The sequence below is a fragment of the Salvelinus fontinalis genome, chromosome 28 (genome assembly GCF_029448725.1).
Source record: "Salvelinus fontinalis isolate EN_2023a chromosome 28, ASM2944872v1, whole genome shotgun sequence".
NCBI lineage: Eukaryota > Metazoa > Chordata > Actinopteri > Salmoniformes > Salmonidae > Salvelinus > Salvelinus fontinalis.
In genome coordinates this window covers 19055455-19079448 of record NC_074692.1, presented here as the reverse complement: position 1 = coordinate 19079448, position 23994 = coordinate 19055455, and the positions used below count along the sequence as shown (strand labels likewise).

Genomic DNA, 23994 nt, shown 5'->3' with positions numbered 1-23994 from the left:
CTGAGTGTTGGAGTGTGACCCTGGCTATCCGTAAAAAATAAAGAAAATTGTGCCGTCTGGTTTGCTTAATATAAGGAATTTTTTATTATTGTTACTATTACTTTTGATACTTAAGTATATTTTAACAACTACATTTACTTTTGGTACTTAAGTACAGTATGTTTCAACAAAATACTTTAAGACTTTTACTCAATTAGTATTTTACTTGGGGACTTTCACTTTTACTTGAGTCATTTTCTATTAAAGTATCTTTACTTTTACTCAACTATGAGTGTTGAGTACTTTTTGCACCACTGTTTGCACCACTGTTTGCACCAATGTTTGCACCTCTGCACCATTCACAGCTATTGACTCACTCTGAAAATGGTTTAACAATGTCTTTTTGACCAAATTACATCCTACAGTCAATTCAAATCTTTTATTATTCACTTATCATAAGCATTGACTAAATAACATAATGTTTGAACATTTTCAAATAGTAATTCAATTGACAGTGTGTTTTAAAGTACAAGAAATATTGGAATCATCTAAGACCAACAGGTACTGTAAGGAAAAGATGGAAATGTATATCATACGAAATGTTATTTGACAAATACAGTGTTACACAATGTGTACATCACAGCTTCCTCGAGCAATGGAGGATCTCAAACATATGGTCCTCTATCAAACTGTAAACCCATAATCTATAGTGCCTTTCTTTGGGTCCACATGATGATTGATGATTTTGGAGATTTGGAATACTAGTAGCGACGGAGAGGGATGGGGCAGCCAGCATGCACATACCCCAAGAGATGGGCTGTCCCAGTTGTGGTACTTTACCTTACACTACGAGACAGATGAAATTGCTCTGCCCATTTCTCTACATCTGCAGCTATGCCTACACACATCCTCACTGTTCTCTAAAGCCTGTCAGTCCAGCCCGTTCTCTCAGCGGCCCACACTGATGTTGCACACCTTGCAGCTGGGGTCCTTCTTGGCGTTGGCCGTGGTCTGGCTCATCTGGTGGTGGCCACTGATCTTCACCACACTGCCCTGCTCCAGATGTATCGGCTCTGTGTACAGCACCTCCAGGATGACATCACTGGCGTGGCAGAACAAGGTCTCTTCCCCTTGCCTCTGGGAGGGGATGTATGTCAGGAAGGGGTTGGCAGTCAGGTCCAGCAGGGGGAGACTACTACGGCAGAAGTTATCCCCCTCTGAGCCAGAAGGGGCCAGTACCAACACCACGTAGTGATAGGCTGTGTACATACAGTAGAAGTCAGCAAAGTAAAGATTAGTGTTGCGATTCAGCAGGTTCCCGGCCGGGATCTGGAAACGCAGGGGGCCATAGGGGGAGTCGTTTGGAGGAAGACCTGTGTCAAACTCAGTGTTGCAGCTGAGGAAGACTCCCTGCAGTTTGCTGTTGATAGGAGAGCCATGGCTTCCACTATTGTCCTTCATGGCTAGGCGCATCAGTCCCCCACATTCAGTTCTGACAGAAGAGGAGAAACATTTGTAAGTTTTGTTATTGAACTTCACAGCACATCCATATATACCTGTGTGTATTTACAGAGAATCGTGTGGCACTGACCTGACATATTGAAAATAATCAGGGTGCTGGTTGCGATAGAATACAGAGAACCTTAGCAATCTTCCAGCAGAACCCTTCGCTTTGCCAAGGAGCTGTTTGAGGTGGTCCATGGCATAATCTGTGTCATATAACAACTGTCAGTTATGAAGTTCCTGATTCAAATGCTTTTTTTGGGCATATTCAATTGAATCTATACTCTAGAGCTGGTTATACTGTGTGTGTGTAAATACTGTATATACAGTTGAAGTCGGAAGTTTACATACACCTTAGCCAAATACATATAAACTCAGTTTTTCACAATTCCAGACATTTAATCCGGTCACGTTCCTGACCTATTGTTCCTTTTTCTTTTATTTATTTAGTTGGTCAGGCCGTGAGTTGGGGTGGGTTGTCTTTGTGTGTTTTTGTATTGTCTAGGGTGTTGTATGGTTTAGGGGGTTAAGTAGAGTAGATGGGTTAGTGTTCAGTGTAGGTGTCTAGGAAAGTCTATGGTTGCCTGAATTGGTTCTCAATCAGAGACAGCTGGTTATTGTTGTCTCTGATTGGGAGCCATATTTAAGGCAGCCATAGGCTTTAGCTGTTTGTGGGTAATTGTCTATGTTGAACGTTTGTAGCTTGTGTATGCACTTACGTTTGTAGCTTCACGGTCGTTTGTTGTTTTGTTTTGTAAAAGTGTTTGTTTCGTGTTTCGTCATCTTTAATAAAAGAAGATGTCTTCATTTCCCGCTGCACCTTGGTCCGCTTATTATGACGACCGTGACAGAATTACCCACCAACAAAGGATCAAGCAGCGGTGTAACGGGAGAAAACAACAGGACCCACCTACACAGGATTTCTGGACATGGGAGGAAATACGGGACGGTAAAGGGCCATGGGCTCAACATGGAGAATATCGCCGCCCTCGTGAAGAGCTGGAGGCAGCTAAAGCCGAGAGGCGGCGGTATGAGGAGGCAGCACGGAAACAGGAGAAGGATCTGGGCTACACTACGTGGGAAGAGATCGACAGATGGGCGATCGACCCTAAGAGAGTGCCGGAGCCCGCCTGGGATTCTCTGGCGCAGTGCAAGGAGGGATACCGGCGAATGGAGGCAGCACGGCGAAACGGTAGGAAGCCCAAGAGACATCCCCAAAAAATTCTTGGGGGGGGGGACATTTGGAGCAGTCGGCGAAGTTGAGGGTTGAGTCTGAGATTGTCGAGGATTTATTGGACAGATTGGAGGAGAGTGAACGAAGGGGAGATTATGAGACATTCGAGGAGTTGTTGACGAAATTGGAGGAGAGTGAAGAGAGAGAGCTGTTGATTTGGCAGAGTATCCATGGCATTCTCCCTGAGGAGCGTGTTAGCTGTCCGATGCCACCTGTGTCAGTTCCTCGTACTCAGCCTGAAACTTGTGTTAAAGTTCCGGAAGATTTGATGCCGGCTATACACACCAGGTCTCCAGTACATCTTTACAACCCGGTGTGTTCTGTTGCTGCTCCCCGCACTAGTCCTCAGGTGCGTGTCCCCAGCCCGGTACCACCAGTTCCGGCACCACGCATCAAGCCTCATATGCGTCTCCAGAGCCCTGTACGCACTGATCCTTCTCCCCGCACTCGCCCTGAGGTGCGTGCCCTCAGCCCGGTACCACCAGTCCCATTACCACGCACCAGGCCTATAGTACGCCTTGAGAGTCCAGTGTGCCCTGTTGCTACTCCTCGCACTAGCCTGAAGGTGCGTGTCTTTAGCCCGGTACCTCCAGTTCCAGCACCACGCACCAGGCCTACAGTGCGTCTCAGCCGGCCAGAGTCTGCCGTCTGCCCAACGGCGCCTGAACTGCCCGTCTGCCCAACGGAGCCTGAACTGCCCGTCTGCCCAACGGCGCCTGAACTGCCCGTCTGCCCAACGGAGCCTGAACTGCCCGTCTGCCCAACGGCGCCTGAACTGCCCGTCTGCCAAGCACCGCATGAACTGTCCGTCTGTACTGAGCCTTCAAAGCCGCCCGTCTGTACTGAGCTTGCAAAGCCGCCCGTCTGCCATGAGCCTTCAGAGCCGTCCGCCAGACAGGAGACGCTAGAGCCTTCCGCCAGACAGGAGCCGCTAGAGCCTTCCGCCAGACAGGAGCAGCCAAAGCCTTCCGCCAGATAGGATCAGCCAGAGCCTTCCGCCAGACAGGATCAGCCAGAGCCTTCCGCCAGACAGGATCAGCCAGAGCCTTCCGCCAGACAGGATCAGCCAGAGCCTTCCTCCAGACAGGATCAGCCAGAGCCTTCTGCCAGACAGGATCAGCCAGAGCCTTCCGCCAGACAGGATCAGCCAGAGCCTTCCGCCAGACAGGATCAGCCAGAGCCGTCAGCGAGCCATGACCAGCCAGAGCCGTCAGCGAGCCATGACCAGCCAGAGCCGTCAGCGAGCCATGACCAGCCAGAGCCGTCAGCGAGCCATGAGCAGCCAGAGCCGTCAGCGAGCCATGAGCAGCCAGATCCGTCAGCCAGCCATGAGCAGCCAGATCTGTCAGACAGCCATGAGCAGCCAGATCCGTCAGCCAGCCATGAGCAGCCAGATCCGTCAGCCAGCCATGACCAGCCAGAGCCGTCAGCGAGCCATGAGCAGCCAGAGCCGTCAGCGAGCCATGAGCAGCCAGATCCGTCAGCCAGCCATGAGCAGCCAGATCTGTCAGACAGCCATGAGCAGCCAGATCCGTCAGCCAGCCATGAGCAGCCAGATCCGTCAGCCAGCCATGAGCAGCCAGATCCGTCAGCCAGCCATGAGCAGCCAGATCCGTCAGCCAGCCATGAGCTGTCCAGCCAGGATCCGCCAGAGCCGTCCAGCCAGGATCCGCCAGAGCCGTCCAGCCAGGATCCGCCAGAGCCGTCCAGCCAGGATCCGCCAGAGCCGTCCAGCCAGGATCCGCCAGAGCCGGCCAGCCAGGATCCGCCATTCAGTCCGGTGCTGCCCCTCAGTCCGGTGCTGCCCCTCAGTCCGGTGCTGCCCCTCAGTCCGGTGCTGCCCCTCAGTCCGGTGCTGCCCCTCAGTCCGGTGCTGCCCCTTAGTCCGGTGCTGCCCCTTAGTCCGGTGCTGCCCCTTAGTCCGGTGCTGCCCCTTAGTCCGGTGCTGCCCCTTAGTCCGGTGCTGCCCCTTAATCCAGTGGGGTTAATGTGGAGTGTGGCCATTTGGAGGAGGCTACGAAAGCGGGTAGTGACTATGGTGGGGTGGGGAACACGACCAGTGCCAGAGCCGCCACCGTGGACAGACGCCCACCCAGACCTTCCCCTAGACTTTATGCTGGTGCGCCCGGAGTTCGCACCTTAAGGGGGGGGTTATGTCACGTTCCTGACCTATTGTTCCTTTTTCTTTTATTTATTTAGTTGGTCAGGGCGTGAGTTGGGGTGGGTTGTCTTTGTGTGTTTTTGTATTGTCTAGGGTGTTGTATGGTTTAGGGGGTTAAGTAGAGTAGATGGGTTAGTGTTTAGTGTAGGTGTCTAGGAAAGTCTATGGTTGCCTGAATTGGTTCTCAATCAGAGACAGCTGGTTATTGTTGTCTCTGATTGGGAGCCATATTTAAGGCAGCCATAGGCTTTAGCTGTTTGTGGGTAATTGTCTATGTTGAACGTTTGTAGCTTGTGTATGCAGTTACGTTTGTAGCTTTACGGTCGTTTGTTGTTTTGTTTTGTAAAAGTGTTTGTTTCGTGTTTCGTCATCTTTAATAAAAGAAGATGTCTTCATTTCCTGCTGCACCTTGGTCCGCTCTATTATGACGATCGTGACAAATCCTAGTAATAATTCCAAGTTTTAGGTCAGTAAGGATCACCACTTCATTTTAAGAATGTGAAATGTCAGAATAACAGTAGAGAGAAAGATTTATTTCAGATTTTGTTTCTTTCATCATATTCCCAGTGGGTCAGAAGTTTACATACACTCAATTAGTATTTGGTAGCATTGCCTTTAAATTGTTTAACTGGGTCAAACGTTTCAGGTAGTCTTCCGCAAGCTTCCCACAATAAGTTGGGGGAATTTTGTCCCATTCCTCATGACAGAGCTGGTGTAACTGAGTCAGGTTTGTAGGCCTCCTTGCTCGCACACTCTTTTTCAGTTCTGCCCACAAATTTTCTATAGGATTGAGGTTAGGGCTTTGTCATGGCCACTCCAATACGTTGACTTTGTTGTCCTTAAGTCATTTTCCCACAACTTTGGAAGTATGCTTGGGGTCATTGTCCATTTGGAAGACCCATTTGCAACCAAGCTTTAGCTTCCTGACTGATGTCTTGAGATGTTGCTTCAATACATAATTTTGGGAGCAATTTCCAAATACCTGAAGGTACCACGTTTGTCTGTACAAACAATAGTACGCAAGTATAAACACCATGGGACCCCACAGCCATCATACCGCTCAGGAAGGAGACGCGTTCTGTCTCCTAGAGATGAACGTACTTTGGTGCGAAAAGTGCAAATCAATCCCAGAACAACAGCAAAGGACCTTGTGAAGATGCTGGAGGGAACAGGTACAAAGTATCTATATCCACAGTAAAACGAGTCTTATATCGACGTAACCTGAAAGGCTTCTCAGCAAGGAAGAAGCCACTGCTCCTAAACCGCCATAAAAAAGCCAGACTATGCTTTGCAACTGCACATGGGGACAAAGATCGTACTTTTTAGAGAAATGCCCTCTGGTCTGATGAAACAAAAATAGAACTTTTGCCATAATGACCATCGTTATGTTTGGAGAGAAAGGGGGATGCTTGCAAGCCGAAGAACACCATCCCAACAGGGACGGTGGTGGCAGCATCATGTTGTGGAGGTGCTTTGCTGCAGGAGGGACTGGTGCACTTCACAAAATAGATGGCATCATGGGGAATTAAAATTATGTGGATATATTGAAGCAACATCTCAAGACATCAGTCAGGAAGCTAAAGCTTGGTCGCAAATGGGTCTTCCAAATGGACAATGCATACTTCCAAAGTTGTGGCAAAATGGCTTATTGACAACAAAGTCAACATATTGGAGTGGCCATCACAAAGCCCTGACCTCAATTCCATAGAAAATTTGTGGGCAGAACTGAAAAAGCGTGTGTGAGCAAGGAGGCCTACAAACCTGACTCAGTTACACCAGCTTTGTCAAGAGGAATGGGACAAAATTCCCCCAACTAATTGTGGGAAGCTTGTTGAAGGCAACCCAAAATGTTTGACCCAAGTTTAACAATTTAAAGGCAATGCTACCAAATACTAATTGAGTGGATATAAATTTCTGACCGACTGGGAATGTGATGAAAGAAGTAAAAGTGGAAATAAATCATTCTCTCCACTAACCCTAACCACATTCTTAAAATAAAGTGATGATCCTAACTGACCTAAGACAGGGAATGTTTACTCGGATTAAATGTCAGGAATTGTGAAAAAGTGAGTTTAAATGTATTTGGCTAAGGTGTTTGTAAACTTCCGGCTTCAATTGTATATACACAGTACCGGTCAAAAGTTTGGACACACCTACTCATTCAAGGGATTTTCTACATTGTAGAATAATAGTGAAGACATCAAAACTATGAAATAACACATATCGAATCATGTAGTAACCAAAAAAGTGTTAAACAAATCAAAATATATTTTATATTGGAGATTCTTCAAAGTAGCCACCCTTTGCCTTGATGAAAGCTTTGCACACACTTGGCATTCTCTCAACCAGCTTCAACTGGTATATATATACACAGACGCCTCACAAGTCATCAACTGGCAGCTTCATTCATTCTCATTCATTCTCTTCATTCATTCTCAAACTAGACAATATAATGTACTTGTCCTCTTGCTCAGTTGTGCCCCGGGGCCTTACACTCCTCTTTCTATTCTGGTTAGAGCCAGTTTGCACTGTTCTGTGAAGGGAGTAGTCCACAGCGTTGTACCAGATCTTCAGATTCTTGGCAATTTCTCGCATGGAATAGCCTTCATTTCTCAGAATAAGAATAGACTGACCAGTTTCAGAAGAAAGTTCTTTGTTTCTGGCCATTTTAAACCTGTAATCGAATCTACAAATGCTGATGCTCCGAATACTCAACTAGTCTAAAGAAGGCCAGTTTTTTTGCTCCTTTAATTAGAACTGCAGTTTTCAGCTTTGCTAACATAATTGCAAAAGGGTTTTCTAATGACCAATTAGCCTTTTAAAATGATCAACTTGGATTAGCTAACACAACGTGCCATTGGAACACAGGAGTGATGGTTGCTGATAATGGCCTCTGTACGCCTATGTAGATATTCCATTAAATATCAGCTGTTTCTGGCTACAATAGTCATTTACAACATTAACAATGTCTACATTGTATTTCTGAACAATTTGATGTTATTTTAATGGACGAAAAATGTGCTTTTCTTTGAAAAACAAGGACATTTCTAAGTGACCCCAAACTTTTGTATGGTAGTGTATATGGACCCCAGTTGGGGTCTCAACTTATTATTGAGAGTAAGAATAGTAGAATACACCAGGTGCATTTTCTAAATTTGGTTGTGGATCAGCAGTTTTTCTCTTGTTATGTCAGTCACTGACAGTCACTCAATTAGCCATGTCAGCTAACAATGTTTTGACTTGTAGTAATAAACTTGTAGTAATCATGGCCAAATATCGACTAGTCACACAGGGCAAGTGTCCACGGGCCCTGACCTCCATGGGGCCCCCATTGATTTCATTAGTCATTCTCACTCAGATCATATTTTTATTTGTTTAACCCTTATTTTACCAGGTAAGTTGACTGAGAACACATTCTCATTTATAGCAACAACTTGGGGAATAGTTACAGGGCAGAGGAGGGGAGATTAATGAGCCAATTGGATGCTGGGGATGATTAGGTGACCATGATGGTATGATTGACACATTGGGAATATAGCCAGGATACCAGGGTTAACACCCCTAGTCTACAATAAGTGCCATTGGATCTTTAGTGACCACAGAGAGTCAGAACACCCGTTTAACATCTTATTGAAAAGACGGCACCCTACACAGTGTAATGTCTCCAATCATTGAGATAGAGTGCCTCCTACTGGCCCTCGAACATAAATTTTAGCAGTATCTGGTCTCCCATCCAGGACCATCCCTGCTTAGCTTCAGAAGCAATCCAGCAGTGGGATGTGTGCTGCTGGATAAACATGGCAAAAGTCATTACTTTAAAATAGCTAAAGTTCTCTCTCCGTCCCATGGCAAAATGTGTGGAATTGCAGAAAACTTTCTGTAAATCTGCAACATTTTCTCTACGCCCCATGGCAAAATGTTTAGCATTGTAGGAAATGTACTTTTAAAACTGAGTTTTTTCTCTTCACTGTCAAGAGGGGGGCCACTAAAATGTTTTATCGCGAGGTGGGGTGCCCCCCAACTAAATCTTGCTTAAAGTACTTCTATAAAAAATAATAATAGATTTATTTTATATAGTGCTTTTCATACCAAGTACAATCTCAAAGCCACTTTAAAAACAAAAAAACTTAACGGAAACAAATGTAGGGATCTGGCAGACATACCCCCTGTGCAGAACTCGACCACCCTGCTCCATTCAGACACCAGGTACTCTCCATCTGCCTGTCTTACTGCTGTCTGCACAGCAACACAGTACTCTGTCCGCGGGCTCAGGAACCAATGGCCTCTCACTGCCATGGGTAAGGGTACCGCCTTGGCCACCAATTTGGTGGGCACATCCTAATGGGTGAAACAAGGATACATGTTAATTCAAGTAACTCATTAGTTGAATTACTAGAGAACAGCAATTCATTGATAAAAAGGCAATTTTCGGTAGTTTCTAAATGCTTATTATGTAATCATACTCGTGAATTTTACATTTCTGCCACATATTGTGGTACAAACTGGTCTAGCTAAGCTGCTGTATATCTAACCAAATGAGTGGCTTTGTTTTGGCCAGGGGCTCTAAGATGCAACAAGCTCAGAGGGGCCACATATCCATGGCAACCACCCTGGTGCAAATTTGTTTGTGTCACTTTGATTCCTGAGTGATAGAAACACGCTTCCAATCAAGTACTCGGCACAGCTCTGGACAACGGAAGTCAGGAGATTTTGTAAAGGCTGAGGGGAGAATAAGACAAAAGTATATTCAGCACAGAACAACTCCAGGACACTAACTGATCAGAAACGAAGAAAAAGGAATATCTTGCATTGCTGACTCAAATGTGTGAAATATGGAAAGGACTTATGAGATAGAAATGACAATAAATAGAGAACCTTATCAAAGTAGGTAATCAAGTATCTAACGTGTGGATACAGTAGGTGTAGAGGTAAGTAAAGCTCAGAAGCACCCATTAGGGATGACTGAGCATGACATCTTTTATTTCAATCATTCAAATTCTCCCTCTGTCACAAGATAAGAGATTACCTCAAATAATAGCCCTAGGTCCTTCCAACAGTAAGGCAATTGAATCTGCTGCAATGCATAATTTCTGTCTGTTAGGAAGGATCCCATTGTAAATAACGGTCACTTCATTTACTATTTCAATCATTCTTGTATTTTATATAATGATCGCAATTAGCTAAGCCTATATATTTTTTACCCCCATTATGTTGGAAAATAAAAGGAAGAAATTATGGGTAGTGTAGAGTAACACAGTTCAGCGATTGGTCTGGAATAAAATCACAGTTCATAGCGAAGAGAACAGAGCTGCAGTTTTTAGGCTTTGTCAGTTTTTAGCCATTGAAGAGGAAAGAAATGTGACAATGAGCTGCTTGCCCGAAGCTGTTTTGCAGCACACAATTCTCATTCTCGTGTACTGGAAGTTACTGAAACAGCACTACCACTGATCTCTGGGTTGTAACTGCTGCAGTGCAGTACCAGACTTTTATGTACTGAACTACACAGTATCTATAAGAACTATAGCTCTGCATAGACACTGTCTCATGCAAGGCCATCTCGGGTTACATCAAAACATATCACATCCCATGTTGTAGTGAAATGTCTTTTATTGGAGAACAGGATGGAATGATGTAAAAACATGGCTCTAGACAGAGTCATGACGGTAATGGTCATTCAGTTAAGGGCGAAGGATGGGGGGCCTGGGGAGGTTTTATGAGGGAGAAAAGCAGTGACAGTCTGTCAGACAGACCCTGTGCTTGAAGCGGTTGGGATCCCCGCCCTCCTTGCGGCTGAGGTCGATGAAGAAGTGTGTGGCCTTGGCAGTATCCTCAGGGGTCATGTCCCAGCCGATGCGGAAGGAGTCGCAGGTCACCTCACAGATCTGGATATTATGGGGGGTGGAAAGGGCTGTCTCCATGGTTGTTAGCCGCTGAACAAGAAGAAAAAGGAGATCAGATGGGATCAGATTGTAACATTGTAATAAAGACTTACAGGTACAGGACTGAGAACATTTTATAGAACAAAAAAACCTCCAGTGAAATAGCTACGTTGCAATATTTTTCCATGTCCAAACTCAATTCCTTCCTTTGAAGCTATTTTTGATCATTCTAAATCCATTGTGACTTTTAATACTAATCAATGAAACACGATTGGATGTATCGACTGTTAGATTAGTTTCACTTTCTCAACTTCCTCATCATGCATAGAGGGCTGGGACAAATACTGTGCTAAAACACCAAGATGGGAAAAGATTAGACAACAATGACACTACCAGCTACGGAACATGCCTCAGACCAAATTCAATTAACCTTTAGTCAGGGGACCTGTCTGTGGCCACATCTCCACTCCTCTGCCGTATTTGCTGCCCTTCTCTCTCTCCTCCCACCCTCCCTCTTTCGCCCTCCACTGGCTTTTCCTTCATCACAATATACAACCCTATATTACGCCCACAGCCAATTGACTGGTCTCTGCAGGTTCTCCTTACTTCATAATCCACCAACAGCAGTCGCCTGGCAACCAGGCAGCATTGGCCACCATGTTCAACCCTCTAGCTTTACATTACCTCATTTACCTCATCTGCAAATCTAAGGAAAGGATCCTACAGTCAGAGCTTAAAGGTCCAATGCTTAAAGGTCCAACATCAAATTATTTCTGGGTAACAATTAAGTGCCCTCCTGTGATTGTTTTCAATCAAAATGGTAAGAAAAACAAAAAAACATCTTAGTAAAGAGCAATTTCTCAAGCAAGGATTTTGCAAGGACTGTCTGGGAGTGGTCTGGAGATGGGAAATCTGAAAACTAGCTGTTATTTGCAGAGAGGTTTGAAACTCTCTTTCTTATTAAATTAACTAATTTACCTCCTGGTGATGTAGGCAGCCCAAAACTTCATCCCACCAAAACAGGCTGACATTTCAGGTGGTCTTTTCAAACAGCTCTTACACTAATAGGACATTATCATAATTTTCACAATTTCATAATATTATTCCAACCTCATAGTCTGGAAATATATACTGTGCATTCAGAAAGTATTCAGACCCCTTGACTTTTTCACATTTTGTTAGGTTACAGCTATTATTCTAAAATGGATCAAATAGATTTTTCCTCTAATCAATCTACACACAATACCCCATAATGACAAAGCAAAAACAGTTACTTTTATTACATTTTTTTGCTAATTTATTCAAAATAAAAACCGGAAATATCACATTTACATAAGTATTCAGACCCTTTACTCAATACTTTGTTGAAGCACCTTTGGCAGCAATTATAGCCTCGAGTGTTCTTGGGTATGACGCCACAAGCTTGACACCTGTATTTAGGGAGTTTCTCCCATTCTTCTCTACAGATCCTCTCGAGCTCTGTCAGGTTGGATGGGAGCGTTGCTGCACAGCTATTTTCAAGTCTCTCCAGAGATGTTCGATCAGGTTCAAGTCAGGGCTCTGGTTGGGCCACTGAAGGACATTCAGAGACTTATCCCTAAGCCAGTCCTGCATTAACTTGGCTGTGTGCTTAGGGTCGTTTTCCTGTTGGAAGGTGAACCTTCTCCACACTCTGAGGTCCTGAGCACTCTGGAACTGATTTTCATCAAGGATCTCTCTGTACTTTGCTCCACTCATCTTTCCCTCGATCCTGACTAGTCTCCCAGTCCCTGCCGCTGAAAAACATCCCTACAGCATGATGCTGCCACCACCATGCTCCAGCGTAGGGATGGTGCCAGGTTTCCTCCTGACGTGACCGTTGGCATTCAGGCCAAAGAGTTCCATCTTGGTTTCATCAGACCAGAGAATCTTGTTTATCATGGTCTTTGAGTTCTTTAGGTGCCTTTTGTCAATCTCCAAGCGAGCATGTGCCTTTTACTGAGGTCTGGCCACTCTACTATAAAGGCCTGATTGGTGGAGTGCTGCAGAGATGGTTGTCCTTCGGGAAGGGTCTCCCATCTCCACAGAAGAACTCTAGAGCTCTGTCAGAGTGACCATCTGGTTCTTGTTCTCCTCCCTGACCAAGGCCCTTCTCCCCCGGTTTCTCAGTTTGGCTGGGTGGCCAGCTCTGGGGAAGAGTCTTGGTGTTCCAAACTTCTTCCATTTAAGAATGATGGATGCCACTGTATTCTTGGGGACCTTCAGTGCTGCAGAAATGTGTTGTTACCCTTCACCCTATCTCTGCCCCGACACAATCCTCTCTCGGAGCTCTACGGACAATTGGTGTTCCAAACTTCTTCCATTTAAGAATGATGGATGCCACTGTATTCTTGGGGACCTTCAGTGCTGCAGAAATGTGTTGTTACCCTTCCCCCTATCTCTGCCCCGACACAATCCTCTCTCGGAGCTCTACGGACAATTTCTTATACCTCATGGCTTGGTTTTTGCTCTGACATGCCCTGTCAACTGTGGGACCTTATATAGACTGGTGTGTACCTTTCCAAATCATGTCCAATCAATTGCATTTACCATAGGTGGCTCCAAGTTGTAGAAACATCTGAAGGATGATCAATGGAAACAGGATGCACCTGAGCTTAATTTCGAGTCTTATACCAAAGGCTCTGAATACTTACGTAAATAAGATATTTTTGTTATTTATTTTCATAAATTTGCAAACATTTCTATAAACCTGTTTTCACTTTGTGATTATGGGGTATTGTGTGTTGATGTCATGATGACATTTTTTTTATTTAATCCATTTTAGAATAAGGCTGTAATGTAACAAAATGTGGAAAAAGGCAAGGGGTGTGAATACTTTCCAAATGCACTGCATTAAACAAGAAAATCACGTTTTCGACTGCACTGGGTCTTTAACAGAACTTCTGAGTAAAATTGAATCAAACTTTTCTTAAGTTGGATGTCATCTCTGATTGAATGTATTTCCTATGGTGCTCAGAGCACTATGAAAGCTGCAACTCAGGGGATATGGCATCTGACGTGTTGGAAGAAATAAAAAAAACGTGAATTGACAGGATAAGGTTATCTATGGTCTTATTTATTTGCCCATAACAGCCAGGGGATTCAGGCTGGTGAACATAGCCTTGAAGACTGGAGTGTGTGTAATCTGTGGGTTAGCCTATTGTTTTTGATTAGCTGTCACATTCCCTCTCCTGAATTGATGATGCCATTGATGTGCCTTCCAGGGTAAAAACAATTATCTCCCTCTCCGGTCCTGGCTGCTGTGAGTATGAAAGACAGGCAGGGAAGGCATCAACTTGTGTACTCCACTCTACTGGCTTCTTTTCAGTTGCATGTTTTCACCCTCAGTAATTCCTGAGAGGAATTATCATTGTGTAATTATATAAATGTTAATGTCTCCTCACCAGGATCCTTGACCTGGGGAAAGATTATTGGGTTTCATGTATGTTCCCGAGTTGTCTTTGAACTAGCCTTTGATGTAATTAAGTTTTATGCAGACCTAGCAGTTGGATTAAATATTAATCATCGAAATGAGAAGTTGTTCGGCTCATCTTTCTATCCATGCCTTACACTTAGAATATAATGTATATTTTTTGTATCTCTGTCATCCTTCTTTACCTTCCATGTCCTATTTTTCTCCCATCTCATAATGCCAATAGCTTGATACAACACGACATATGGTCCATTTCCCTGATTATAAGAACAGACACATATAACATGTGTTGTAACAGTAAGATGCTCAGCAGTATGCGGCTAGCAATAAACAGTAGTAGTACAGACAGCATCTCTGTTATATTGTGTGATATTTGTTAATTAGTGAGAGTGAATGTTACAGTGAGTGGATGGTGGAGAGACTGCGTGTGTGGTTTACAGTATGTGAGGTTCACTGTGTCACACATGGGTGTATATACTGCCTGGTTCTGTAGTGCATCTGCTCACCTAGGGCTGTGGCGGTCATTAAATATTGCCAGCCGGTTATTGTCATGCAAAAGACTGCTGGTTTCACGGTAATTTACTGTTAATTAACATAAACACCTATAGCGTCTCCAGGCCTCCACGCATACAAGCCTCTGTCGTGCGCCTTTGGAACAGCTACATTTGAAAATAGTCTAATAAATCAATTGCATATACACCATCACAATAAGTCTATTTCAGAAGAACAGAATATGAGTTGGACTACTGAATGTTATTCTGCCATGCCATAGGCCGTAGGCTTGTTCATTCAGCATACAATATATCATTATAGGTCCTGTACCATTATTATACTGTATATTATATGATTTTATAGTAAGAAGAATATAGTTGAACTTAGCTGAATAAAATAGAAAGGATATTTTTCCCATTCTGGAGCGAGTGCTCATATGAAGCCGCTATTAAACCTGATAATTTGAAACAGGACCAATAAACTAGATTTAGAGTTATTTGGTAACTTTAGTTGTGAATGATACAAACCATAGAACACTTCAGAAATCAAAAAATAAATGGCCTGTGTGATGCGACTAGGCTATTGATGATTTGAGAAAGTCGCAAAAAAAGCTTGTCATCTGTTCCTTGCCTCAGGGTGCACATGCTATTCTCTGATCAAGTGATGATATTTTCACCCATCAGACTATGGTCAATTTAATCTTGTCTTTACTAATACAGTACAAGTCAAAAGTTTGGACACACTTACTCATTCAAGGGTTTTTCTTTATTTTTACAATTTTCTACATTGTCGAATAATATTGAAATAACACATGAAAACATGTCGTAACCAAAAAAGTGCATTTTATATTTGAGATTCTTCAAAGTAGCCACATTTTGCCTTGATGACAGCTTTGCACACGCTTGGCATTCTCTCAACCAGCTTCACCTGGAATGATTTTCCAACAGTCTTGAAGGAGTTCCCACATATGCTGAGCACGTGTTGGCTGCTTTTCCTTCACTCTGCGGTCCAACTCATCCCAAACCATTTCAATTGGGTTGAGGTTGGGTGATTGTGGAGGCCAGGTCATCTGATGCAGCACTCCATCACTCTTCTTCTAGGTCAAATTGCCCTTACACAGCCTGGAGATGTGTTGGGTCATTGTCCTGTTGAAAAACAAATGATAGTCCCACTAAGCACAAATCAGAAGGGATGGCGTATCACTGCTGAATGCTGTGGTAGCCATGTTGGTTAAGTGTGCCTTGAATTCTAAATAAATCCCTGACAGTGTCACCAGCAAAGCACTCCCACACCAGCACACCTCATCCTCCATGCTTCACAGTGGGAACCACACATGCGGAGATCATCCGTTCACCTACTCTGCGTCTCAGAAAGACACTGGGGTTAGAACCAAAAATCTCAACTTTGGATTCATCAGACCAAAGGACAGATCTCCACCAGTCTAATGTCCATTGCTCGTGTTTCTTGGCCCAAGCAAGTCTCTTCTTATTACTGGTGTTCTTTAGTAATGGTTTCTTTGCAGCAATTCAACCATGAAGGCCTGATTCACGCAGTCTCCTCTGAATAGTTGATGTTGAGATGTGTTTGTTACTCGAACTCTGTGAAGCATTTATTTGGGATGCAATCTGAGGTGCAGTTAACTCTAATGAACTTATCCTCTGCAGCAGAGCTAACTCTGGGTCTTCCTTTCCTGTGGTGGTCCTCATGAGAGCCAGTTTCATCATAGTGCTTGATGGTTTTTGCGACTGCACTTGAAGAAACTTTCGAAAATTTTAACATATTCTGTGTTGACTGAACTTCATGTCTTAAAACTTCTCTAGGATAGGGGGCAGAGTTTTCACTTTGGGAAAAATAGCGTTCCCAATTTCAACTTCCTTCTACTCATCCCCAGAATATAAGATATGCATATTATTAGTAGATTTGGATAGAAAACACTCTGAAGTTTCTAAAACTGTTTGAATCATGTCTGTAAGTATAACAGAACTTATGTAACAATCAAAACCCTGAGGACTAACCATTTATTGTTTTATGTCACTGTCTGTTCAATGAGTTTTCATTGGAATACAACATTTCTGATCACCCTGTTCTGAGTTCCTACTGCTTCCACTGGATGTCACCAGTCTTAGGAAATAGGTCGAGGATATTCATTTGTGCAATGAAGAAGAAGGCCATCAGGAAGTAGAGTAACGTCATGCGTAATGTTGAGAGTTGCGCAAGACTTGAAAAGTAGCATTAGTTTGTTGTCCTCCTGTATTGAAAACAGATAGACCCGTCTTCCATTTGATCGATTATTAACGTTTACAAATACCTTAAGTTGTACTACAAAAGTAGTTTGAAATGTTTTGGCAAAGTTTAGAGGTAATTTTTTTAGATATTTTGTAGTGACGTTCTTCAAAGTGGAAGCTGTTTTTTCTGGATCAAACGGGACAAATAAATGGACAATTTGGACATATATGGACGGAATTAATCGAACAAAAGGACAATTTGTGATGTTTAAGGGACATATTGGAGTGCCAACAAAAGAATCTCGTCAAAGGTAATGCATGTTTTATATTTTCTATCTGCGTTTTGAGTAGCGCCGGCATGGTTGAAATAGGCTACACTCTCTTTGTTGACATTGTGCTATCATCAGATAATAGCATCTTATGCTTTCACCGAAAAGCCTTTTTGAAATCTGACATGTTGGCTGGATTCACAACGAGTGTAGCTTTAATTTGGTATCTTATATGTGTAATTTAATGAAAGTTTGATTTTATATAATTTTTTTGAATCTGGCGCTCTACATTTTCCCTGGCTAATGGCCAGGTGGGACGCAAGCGTCCCGCTATCCCATAGAGGATATTATTAAAGTAATGATGAACTGTTCTTTCTCTTTGCTTATTTGAGCTGTTCTTGCCATAATATGAACTTGGTCTTCTACCAAATGCTAGGTAAAGCCCCGCCTCAGCTCACTGGTCACCATAGCAGCACCCACTCATAGCACGCCTTCCAGCAGGTATATCACTGGTCACCCCCAAAGCCAATTCCTCCTTTGGTTGTCTTTCCTTCCAGTTCTCTGCTGCCAATGACTGGAACGAACTGCAAAAATCTCTGAAGCTGGAGACTCATTTCTCCCTCACTAGCTTTAAGCACCAGTTGTCAGAGCAGCTCACAGATCACTGCACCTGTACATAGCCCATCTGTAAACAGCCCATCTATCTACCTACCTCATCCCCATACTGTATTTATTTATCTTGCTCCTTTGCACCCCAGTATCTCTACTTGCACATTCATCTTCTGCACATCTATCATTCCAGTGTTTAATTGCTATATTGTAATTACTTCGCCACCATGGCCTATTTATTGCCTTAACTCCCTTATCTTACCTCATTTGCACTCACTGTATATAGACTTTTTGTTTTCTTTGTTCTACTGTATTATTGACTGTATGTTTTTGTTTATTCCATGTGTAACTCTGTGTTGTTGTATGTGTCGAATTGCTATGCTTTATCTTGGCCAGGTCGCAGTTGCAAATGAGAACTTGTTCTCAACTAGCCTACCTGGTTAAATAAAGGTGAAATTAAAAAATAAATAAATAAGTCTGTATTCCACCCCTACCTTGTGCAGGAACAGGTGCAAGAGAAAAAAATACATATCATCCTTATGCACTCGATTAGCGAATAGAGGCCACTTTCCCACCGGTTCATTTCACTCATGTCAGGTAAGCTACTCCAGTTATTTTGTTGCGTGATAGGTGATATTTCTCCTACACTCTGTATGCCATGGACTCTCTAACTCTGTTCCTGCAGATACCCAGTGCTTAATTTGGGAAACCAAGTGAAATCTCTCCGGTAACATCAATAGTAACATGTTTTCACAACGAAACATATTTCATTAAACTGTTGACAGCACCTCACACTGCATGCTGGAATGAAGGAGCGAGGAGGAGATGGAAACGCACAGTGGTGAGATATTCTGTAGCTAAAGGTAATGTGTCAGCCTAGTATAAAAAATGTCTGATTACTATGCCCTATTATTCTAAATCAAATGCACTATAATTGTAGGCTCTCTCTGAATTTGTTTAATTTAGGCTAGAACAATTATGTACCAAAGATATCTTAATCAGTATATTTTTTTCTGTTTGTTTTGAGGCTTGGGCTCATTTATATAGAGGTGAAGTCGGAAGTTTACATACACCTTAGCCAAATACATTTAAACACAGTTTTTCACAGTTCCTGACATTTAATCCTAGTAAAATCTCCCTGCCTTAGGTCAGTTAGGATCACCACTTCATTTTAAGAATGTTAAATGTCAGAATAATAGTAGAGAGAATGATTTATTTCAGCTTTTATTTCTTTCATCACATTCCCAGTGGGTCAGAAGTTGACATACACTCAATTAGTATTTGGTAGCAATGCCTTTGAATTGTTAAACTTGGATCAAATGTTTTGTGTAGACTTCCACAAGCTTCCCTCAATAAGTTGGGTGAATATTTGCCCATTCCTCCTAACAGAGCTGGTATAAATGAGTCAGGTTTGTAGACCTCCTTGATCGCATACACTTTTTCAGTTCTGCCCACAAATGTTCAAAAGGATTGAAGTCAGGGCTTGTGATGGCCACTCCAATACCTTGACTTTGTTATCCTTAAGCCATTTTGCCACAACTTTGGAAGTATGCTTGGGGTCATTGTCCATTTGTAAGACCCATTTGCGACCAAGCTTTAACTTCCTGACTGATGTCTTGAGATGTTGCTTCAATATATCCACATAATTTTAATTCCTCATGATGCCATCTATTTTGTGAAGTGCACCAGTCCCTCCTGCAGCAAAGCACCCCCACAATATGATGCTGCCATCCCCGTGCTTCACGGTTGGGATGGTGTTCTTCGGCTTGCAAGCGTCACCCTTTTCTCTCCAAACATAACAATGGTCATTATGGCCAAACAGTTATTTTTTTGTTTCATCAGACCAGAGGACATTTTTCCAAAAAGTACGATCTTTGTCCCATGTGCAGTTGCAAACCATAGCCCGGCTTTTTTTATGACGGTTTTGGAGCAGTGGCTTCTTCCTTGCTGAGCGGCCTTTCAGGTTATGTCGATATAGGACTTGTTTTACTGTGGATATAGATACATTTGTAACTGTTTCCTCCAGCATCTTCACAAGGTCCTTTGCTGTTGTTCTGGGACTGATTTGCACTTTTCGCACCAGAGCACGTTCATCTCTAGGAGACAGACAGTTCTCCTTCCTGAGCGGTATGACGGCTGTGTGGTCCCATGGTGTTTATACTTGCGTACTATTGTTTGTACAGATGAACGTGGTACCTTCAGGCGTCTGGAAATTGCTCCCAAGGATGAACCAGACTTGTGGAGGTCTACATTTTTTTTCTGAGGTCTTGGCTGATTTCTTTTGATTTTCCCATGATGTCAAGGAAAGAGGCACTGAGTTTGAAGGTAGGCCTTGAAATATATCCACATGTACACCTCCAATTGACTCAAATTATGTCAATTAGCCTATCAGAAGTGTCTAAAGCCATGACATAATTTTCTGGAATTTTCTAAGCTGTTTAAAGGCACAGTCAATTTAGTGTATGTAAACTTCTGACCCACTGGAATTGTGATACAGTGAATTATAAGTGAAATAATCTGTCTGTAAACAATTGTTGGAAAAATTACTTGTGTCCTGCACTAAGTAGACTATAGTTTGTTAGCAAGAAATTTGTGGAGTGGTTGAAAAACGAGTTTTAATGACTCCAACCTACATTAAGTGCATGTAAACTTCCGACTTCAACTGTTTGGCCTATGCATTTGCATAAGCTCTAATATGCATATAGTTGTTTTTAATTAATCATCACCTTAGAAAGCACTGTCCATTTAGTTGTGTTAGGCTTTGAAACAACATCCACAAGTTCCATGTTTTCCACTCAGTTTCAACCTCTTTTAAAATTGATCAATCACGGTGAGGTGTGTTTTAAAAGCACCTACTATTTTGATGATAAGTGTTTGATGTGATTTTAGATTGTATTTGCATTGATGTCAGTGTGGTTAGAGGGACAATAGAGCCCTTAGTACGAGACCATTAGCGCCCTGACTATCATTAGTGTAAGTTGTACACAACTCACATGTCCAGAGTGAATAAGAGATTACCATGACTCAATGGTCACGTAGACCACTATGACTCATGACTGCCGGTGTGGCAGTAATATGGTCACCGCAACAGCCCTATGTGTACCAGAGGGAGCTGGTGGGAGGAGCTATAAGAGGACGGACTCATTGTTAAGGCTGGAAAGGAATAAATAGAACTGAGTCAAATGTGATTTCCATATGTTTGATGTGTTTGATACCGTTCCTTTTATTCCATTCCCGTATTTACAATGTGCCTGTCCTCCTATAGCGCCTCCCACCAGCCCCCTCTACTATGCACTGTATGTGGCCTGAAGAGCCGTTGTGTTCTGGTCCACCTCATGATGGCGGCAGCTCATTAAAGCCACAGAGCTGTGAAATGTGTGAGCTAGCTTGTTCACACCAGGGATGAGGGAGCTGGCTGTGGCACCAAACACATTCCCTCCCTGGGTCTCCTGTGTTACAGCTGCTGCCTGCCTGTCTGCTCCTCTCCCTCTCTTCACACACACAGAATTTAGGGCAAGAGGAGATTCTCATAGAGAAAACCATCAAAGCCTCCTAATTTCCAGTTGTGCTTGCTCCACTTTCTGACTGAATATATCTGAACACAGTTCAAACGCAAGTCCCCCACATCATTTAAATAGTCCTCCCTAAGCTCTTAATTATATATCAGTATGCTAAATAGAGAGAGATTTCATTCCACTGTCTTTTCCCTATCTAATTGCCCATAATCAGCTTATTAGATCTGCAAGAAAATAGACCATTGAGCTACATAGATCAATTGCACTATGGGGTAAAGCAATTGAATATAACCATTCTTATTCTTGCCTCTGGCCTTTGATAGTAACACATTTTACAGTTTGACTCATATGTGTTTGTTATGTAAATATGTGATGTGTTCAGTGGGAACTGTGAAGGGCATATTACTCATTCTCCAGTGATCTAGAACCCTGATGCATACATTATCACTGTGCTGTGACAGTGTGGTGAAGAATGCTGCTGCATACACTGCATTTATACAGGCAGCCCAATTCTGACATTTTTTTCACTAATTGGTCTTTTGACCAATCAGATCAGCTCCGAAAAAGATCTGCTGTGAAAAGATCAGACGTGATTGGTGAAAAGATCAGTTAGTGGAGAAAATATCAGAATTATTCTGCCTGTGTAAACATAGCCTTTGACATTTTTCTACTAAAGTAGTGGGTATCAGGTGCATATAAGATACAAGTCATGGGATGTGTCCTATAAGGTGGAGGGTCATACATATGTGACAGTCAGTTGACTGAGGTTGAGGAAATTTAAGCGACAGAGAGGCAAGTTTAACGTGCCTTCTGCTCCAGATCAGGTCATGGTAGAGGGACTGTGTGATCTCAAATTAATTGTATCCTCTGTCTACACCATATGGTGTACTCTACACTGAATCACTGTGTGGTAATCACTGTGTGGTAATCACTGTGTGGTAATCACTGTGTGGTAATCACTGTGTGGTAATCACTGTGTGGTAATCATTGTGTGGTAATTACTGTGTGGTAATCATTGTGTGATAATTGTGGTAATCATTATGCTGTCAACTAAAAGGATTCTATTTGACAGTGGTTCTTGTAATCTCTCAAAGCTTGTTTGTGATTGTGACTGTTTAATACATATTCAGCCAGGTTATTAATGACTGCCAGTCATAGACAGATCTCTACACATGGTCTGATGATAATCACACCTGCATTGGGGCAAATTCTAAATGCCTGTAACACAGCTGAGACTCAAAACAGTTTATTACAAGATCATTGGCGTGACATAATGCACTAACCGCAAAAACACTGACTGCCTTATAGCATAATATAAGCATTCTTTCTACCTCAATAATAAGACATGTAAACAGGCATTCTAACACTAAGCACACTCACATTATCAGTGGATCAATGTATCTACAGTACATAGTGTCAAACAGTAAATGGAGAATGCCCTGGTAATAAGCATGGAAAAAAGAGCATGCAATTTCCAGCATATAAATGAACAAACTGTAATCCTGTTTACTGTGGCTCTACAATAGGTGTTGTTAACCTTCTGAACACTTGATGCATTAAGAGACCGACTTGAAGAGAAATCAGATGGAAATATAGCCTTACCTCCGTGCGGTAGGTGAGTGTCTATGCAAAAAAAAATGCAATAGGTCCTAAACCAGAGAAGATGACTGCAGAAATCTATTCTATTTTACCCCTTTATTTTCTTCTGCAGTCGTTGATAGATTCCCCCAGGAAAACCGACTAGGAAGTAAAATGAACACTCCTTTTCTCTTACTCTCACTTGATCTTCCTCTACTCTCCCTCTATCACACACGCTCCCTCCCTCTCTCTCCTCCTCTAGCTGGGCTCTGATAAGGATATTTACTGGTCTGCTGTACAGCTGCATCGCCTAATGCGAAACAACTGCTGATGCTGAGAACACAAACAAGAGATTTGCAACTGAGGTGCATGAGCAATTGGGATAAGCCATTCACCGACATCAGCACCAACTTGCTGACAAATGGCAACGCAATTACACATCACTGACGAGCATGCCTCTAATGGGACAGGGACAGCAGCTTTACGTATCTGACAGTAGCTGTCAGAGAAATCATCCTACATCTGACTACACAGACTCATACTGTATATCAGATGATGCCAGGAGGGGATGGAGGGGGAGCTGAGGATGCTTGTAGTCCAGTGCTTAAGCTCATAGAGTTACACCATATGGGAATCGTCCACAGTACCTCCACCAGTGGAAATCCATGGGACAAGAGACTGGTACTGGATGCCTGCAAAGAAAAATATTATTGAAGATAGAGATGTGCTTGCATATTCTAAACATTTTTGTTGTTCCTGCTGTAAGTGGAAAGAGCAACCTAATTATTTGAAGAAATAAAATGAAAAGGCTGATATTGCCACAGGCCTATATTATGTGGCCGTTTGAGGCTGAAATAACACATATGATAATTGAATCATAAAGACAGCGTAGGACAAAAAATTTGGAAAAATATGTGTAGACAGCTTTAGGTGAGGTGATTAGAGGCATATTGGACATTCATAAAAGCTGTTCATTCTCTCTAGGACATTGGTGACTAAATAGTCTGTTTGCTGGAGCATTGTCTTTATTTAAAGATACTCTCTGTGATTTCCCAGTACTGGACTGTGAGTTATCACCCAGCACCCAGGCTTGCCAGCC

The 23994-nt window shown here is 42.9% G+C and overlaps 1 protein-coding gene across 1 annotated transcript; it reads right to left on the bottom strand.

Annotated features, from left to right (window-relative positions):
• Positions 1-404: 404 nt before the first annotated feature.
• On the bottom strand, positions 405-23396 carry LOC129826322 (phytanoyl-CoA hydroxylase-interacting protein-like). The gene is made up of 5 exons (XM_055886912.1): positions 22920-23396; positions 10628-10807; positions 9041-9215; positions 1571-1688; positions 405-1471 (listed from the first exon to the last, which is right to left on the bottom strand). The coding sequence occupies exons 2-5, from the start codon at positions 10793-10795 to the stop codon at positions 928-930; spliced, it is 1005 nt and encodes a 334-aa protein (XP_055742887.1). The 5' UTR covers positions 10796-10807; positions 22920-23396; the 3' UTR covers positions 405-927.
• Between the last annotated feature and the right edge of the window lie 598 nt (positions 23397-23994).

What these genes read in the sequence shown, in the direction of transcription:
- LOC129826322 (XM_055886912.1), bottom strand. Translation starts at nt 10,795, where the DNA reads ATGGAGACAGCCCTTTCCACCCCCCATAATATCCAGATCTGTGAGGTG. An exon ending in GGTCGAGTTCTGCACAGGGG is followed by an intron (nt 1,689 to 9,040) that starts GTATGTCTGCCA and finishes TATATGACACAG; the next exon opens with ATTATGCCATGGACCACCTC. An exon ending in GATTATTTTCAATATGTCAG is followed by an intron (nt 1,472 to 1,570) that starts GTCAGTGCCACA and finishes CTCTTCTGTCAG; the next exon opens with AACTGAATGTGGGGGACTGA.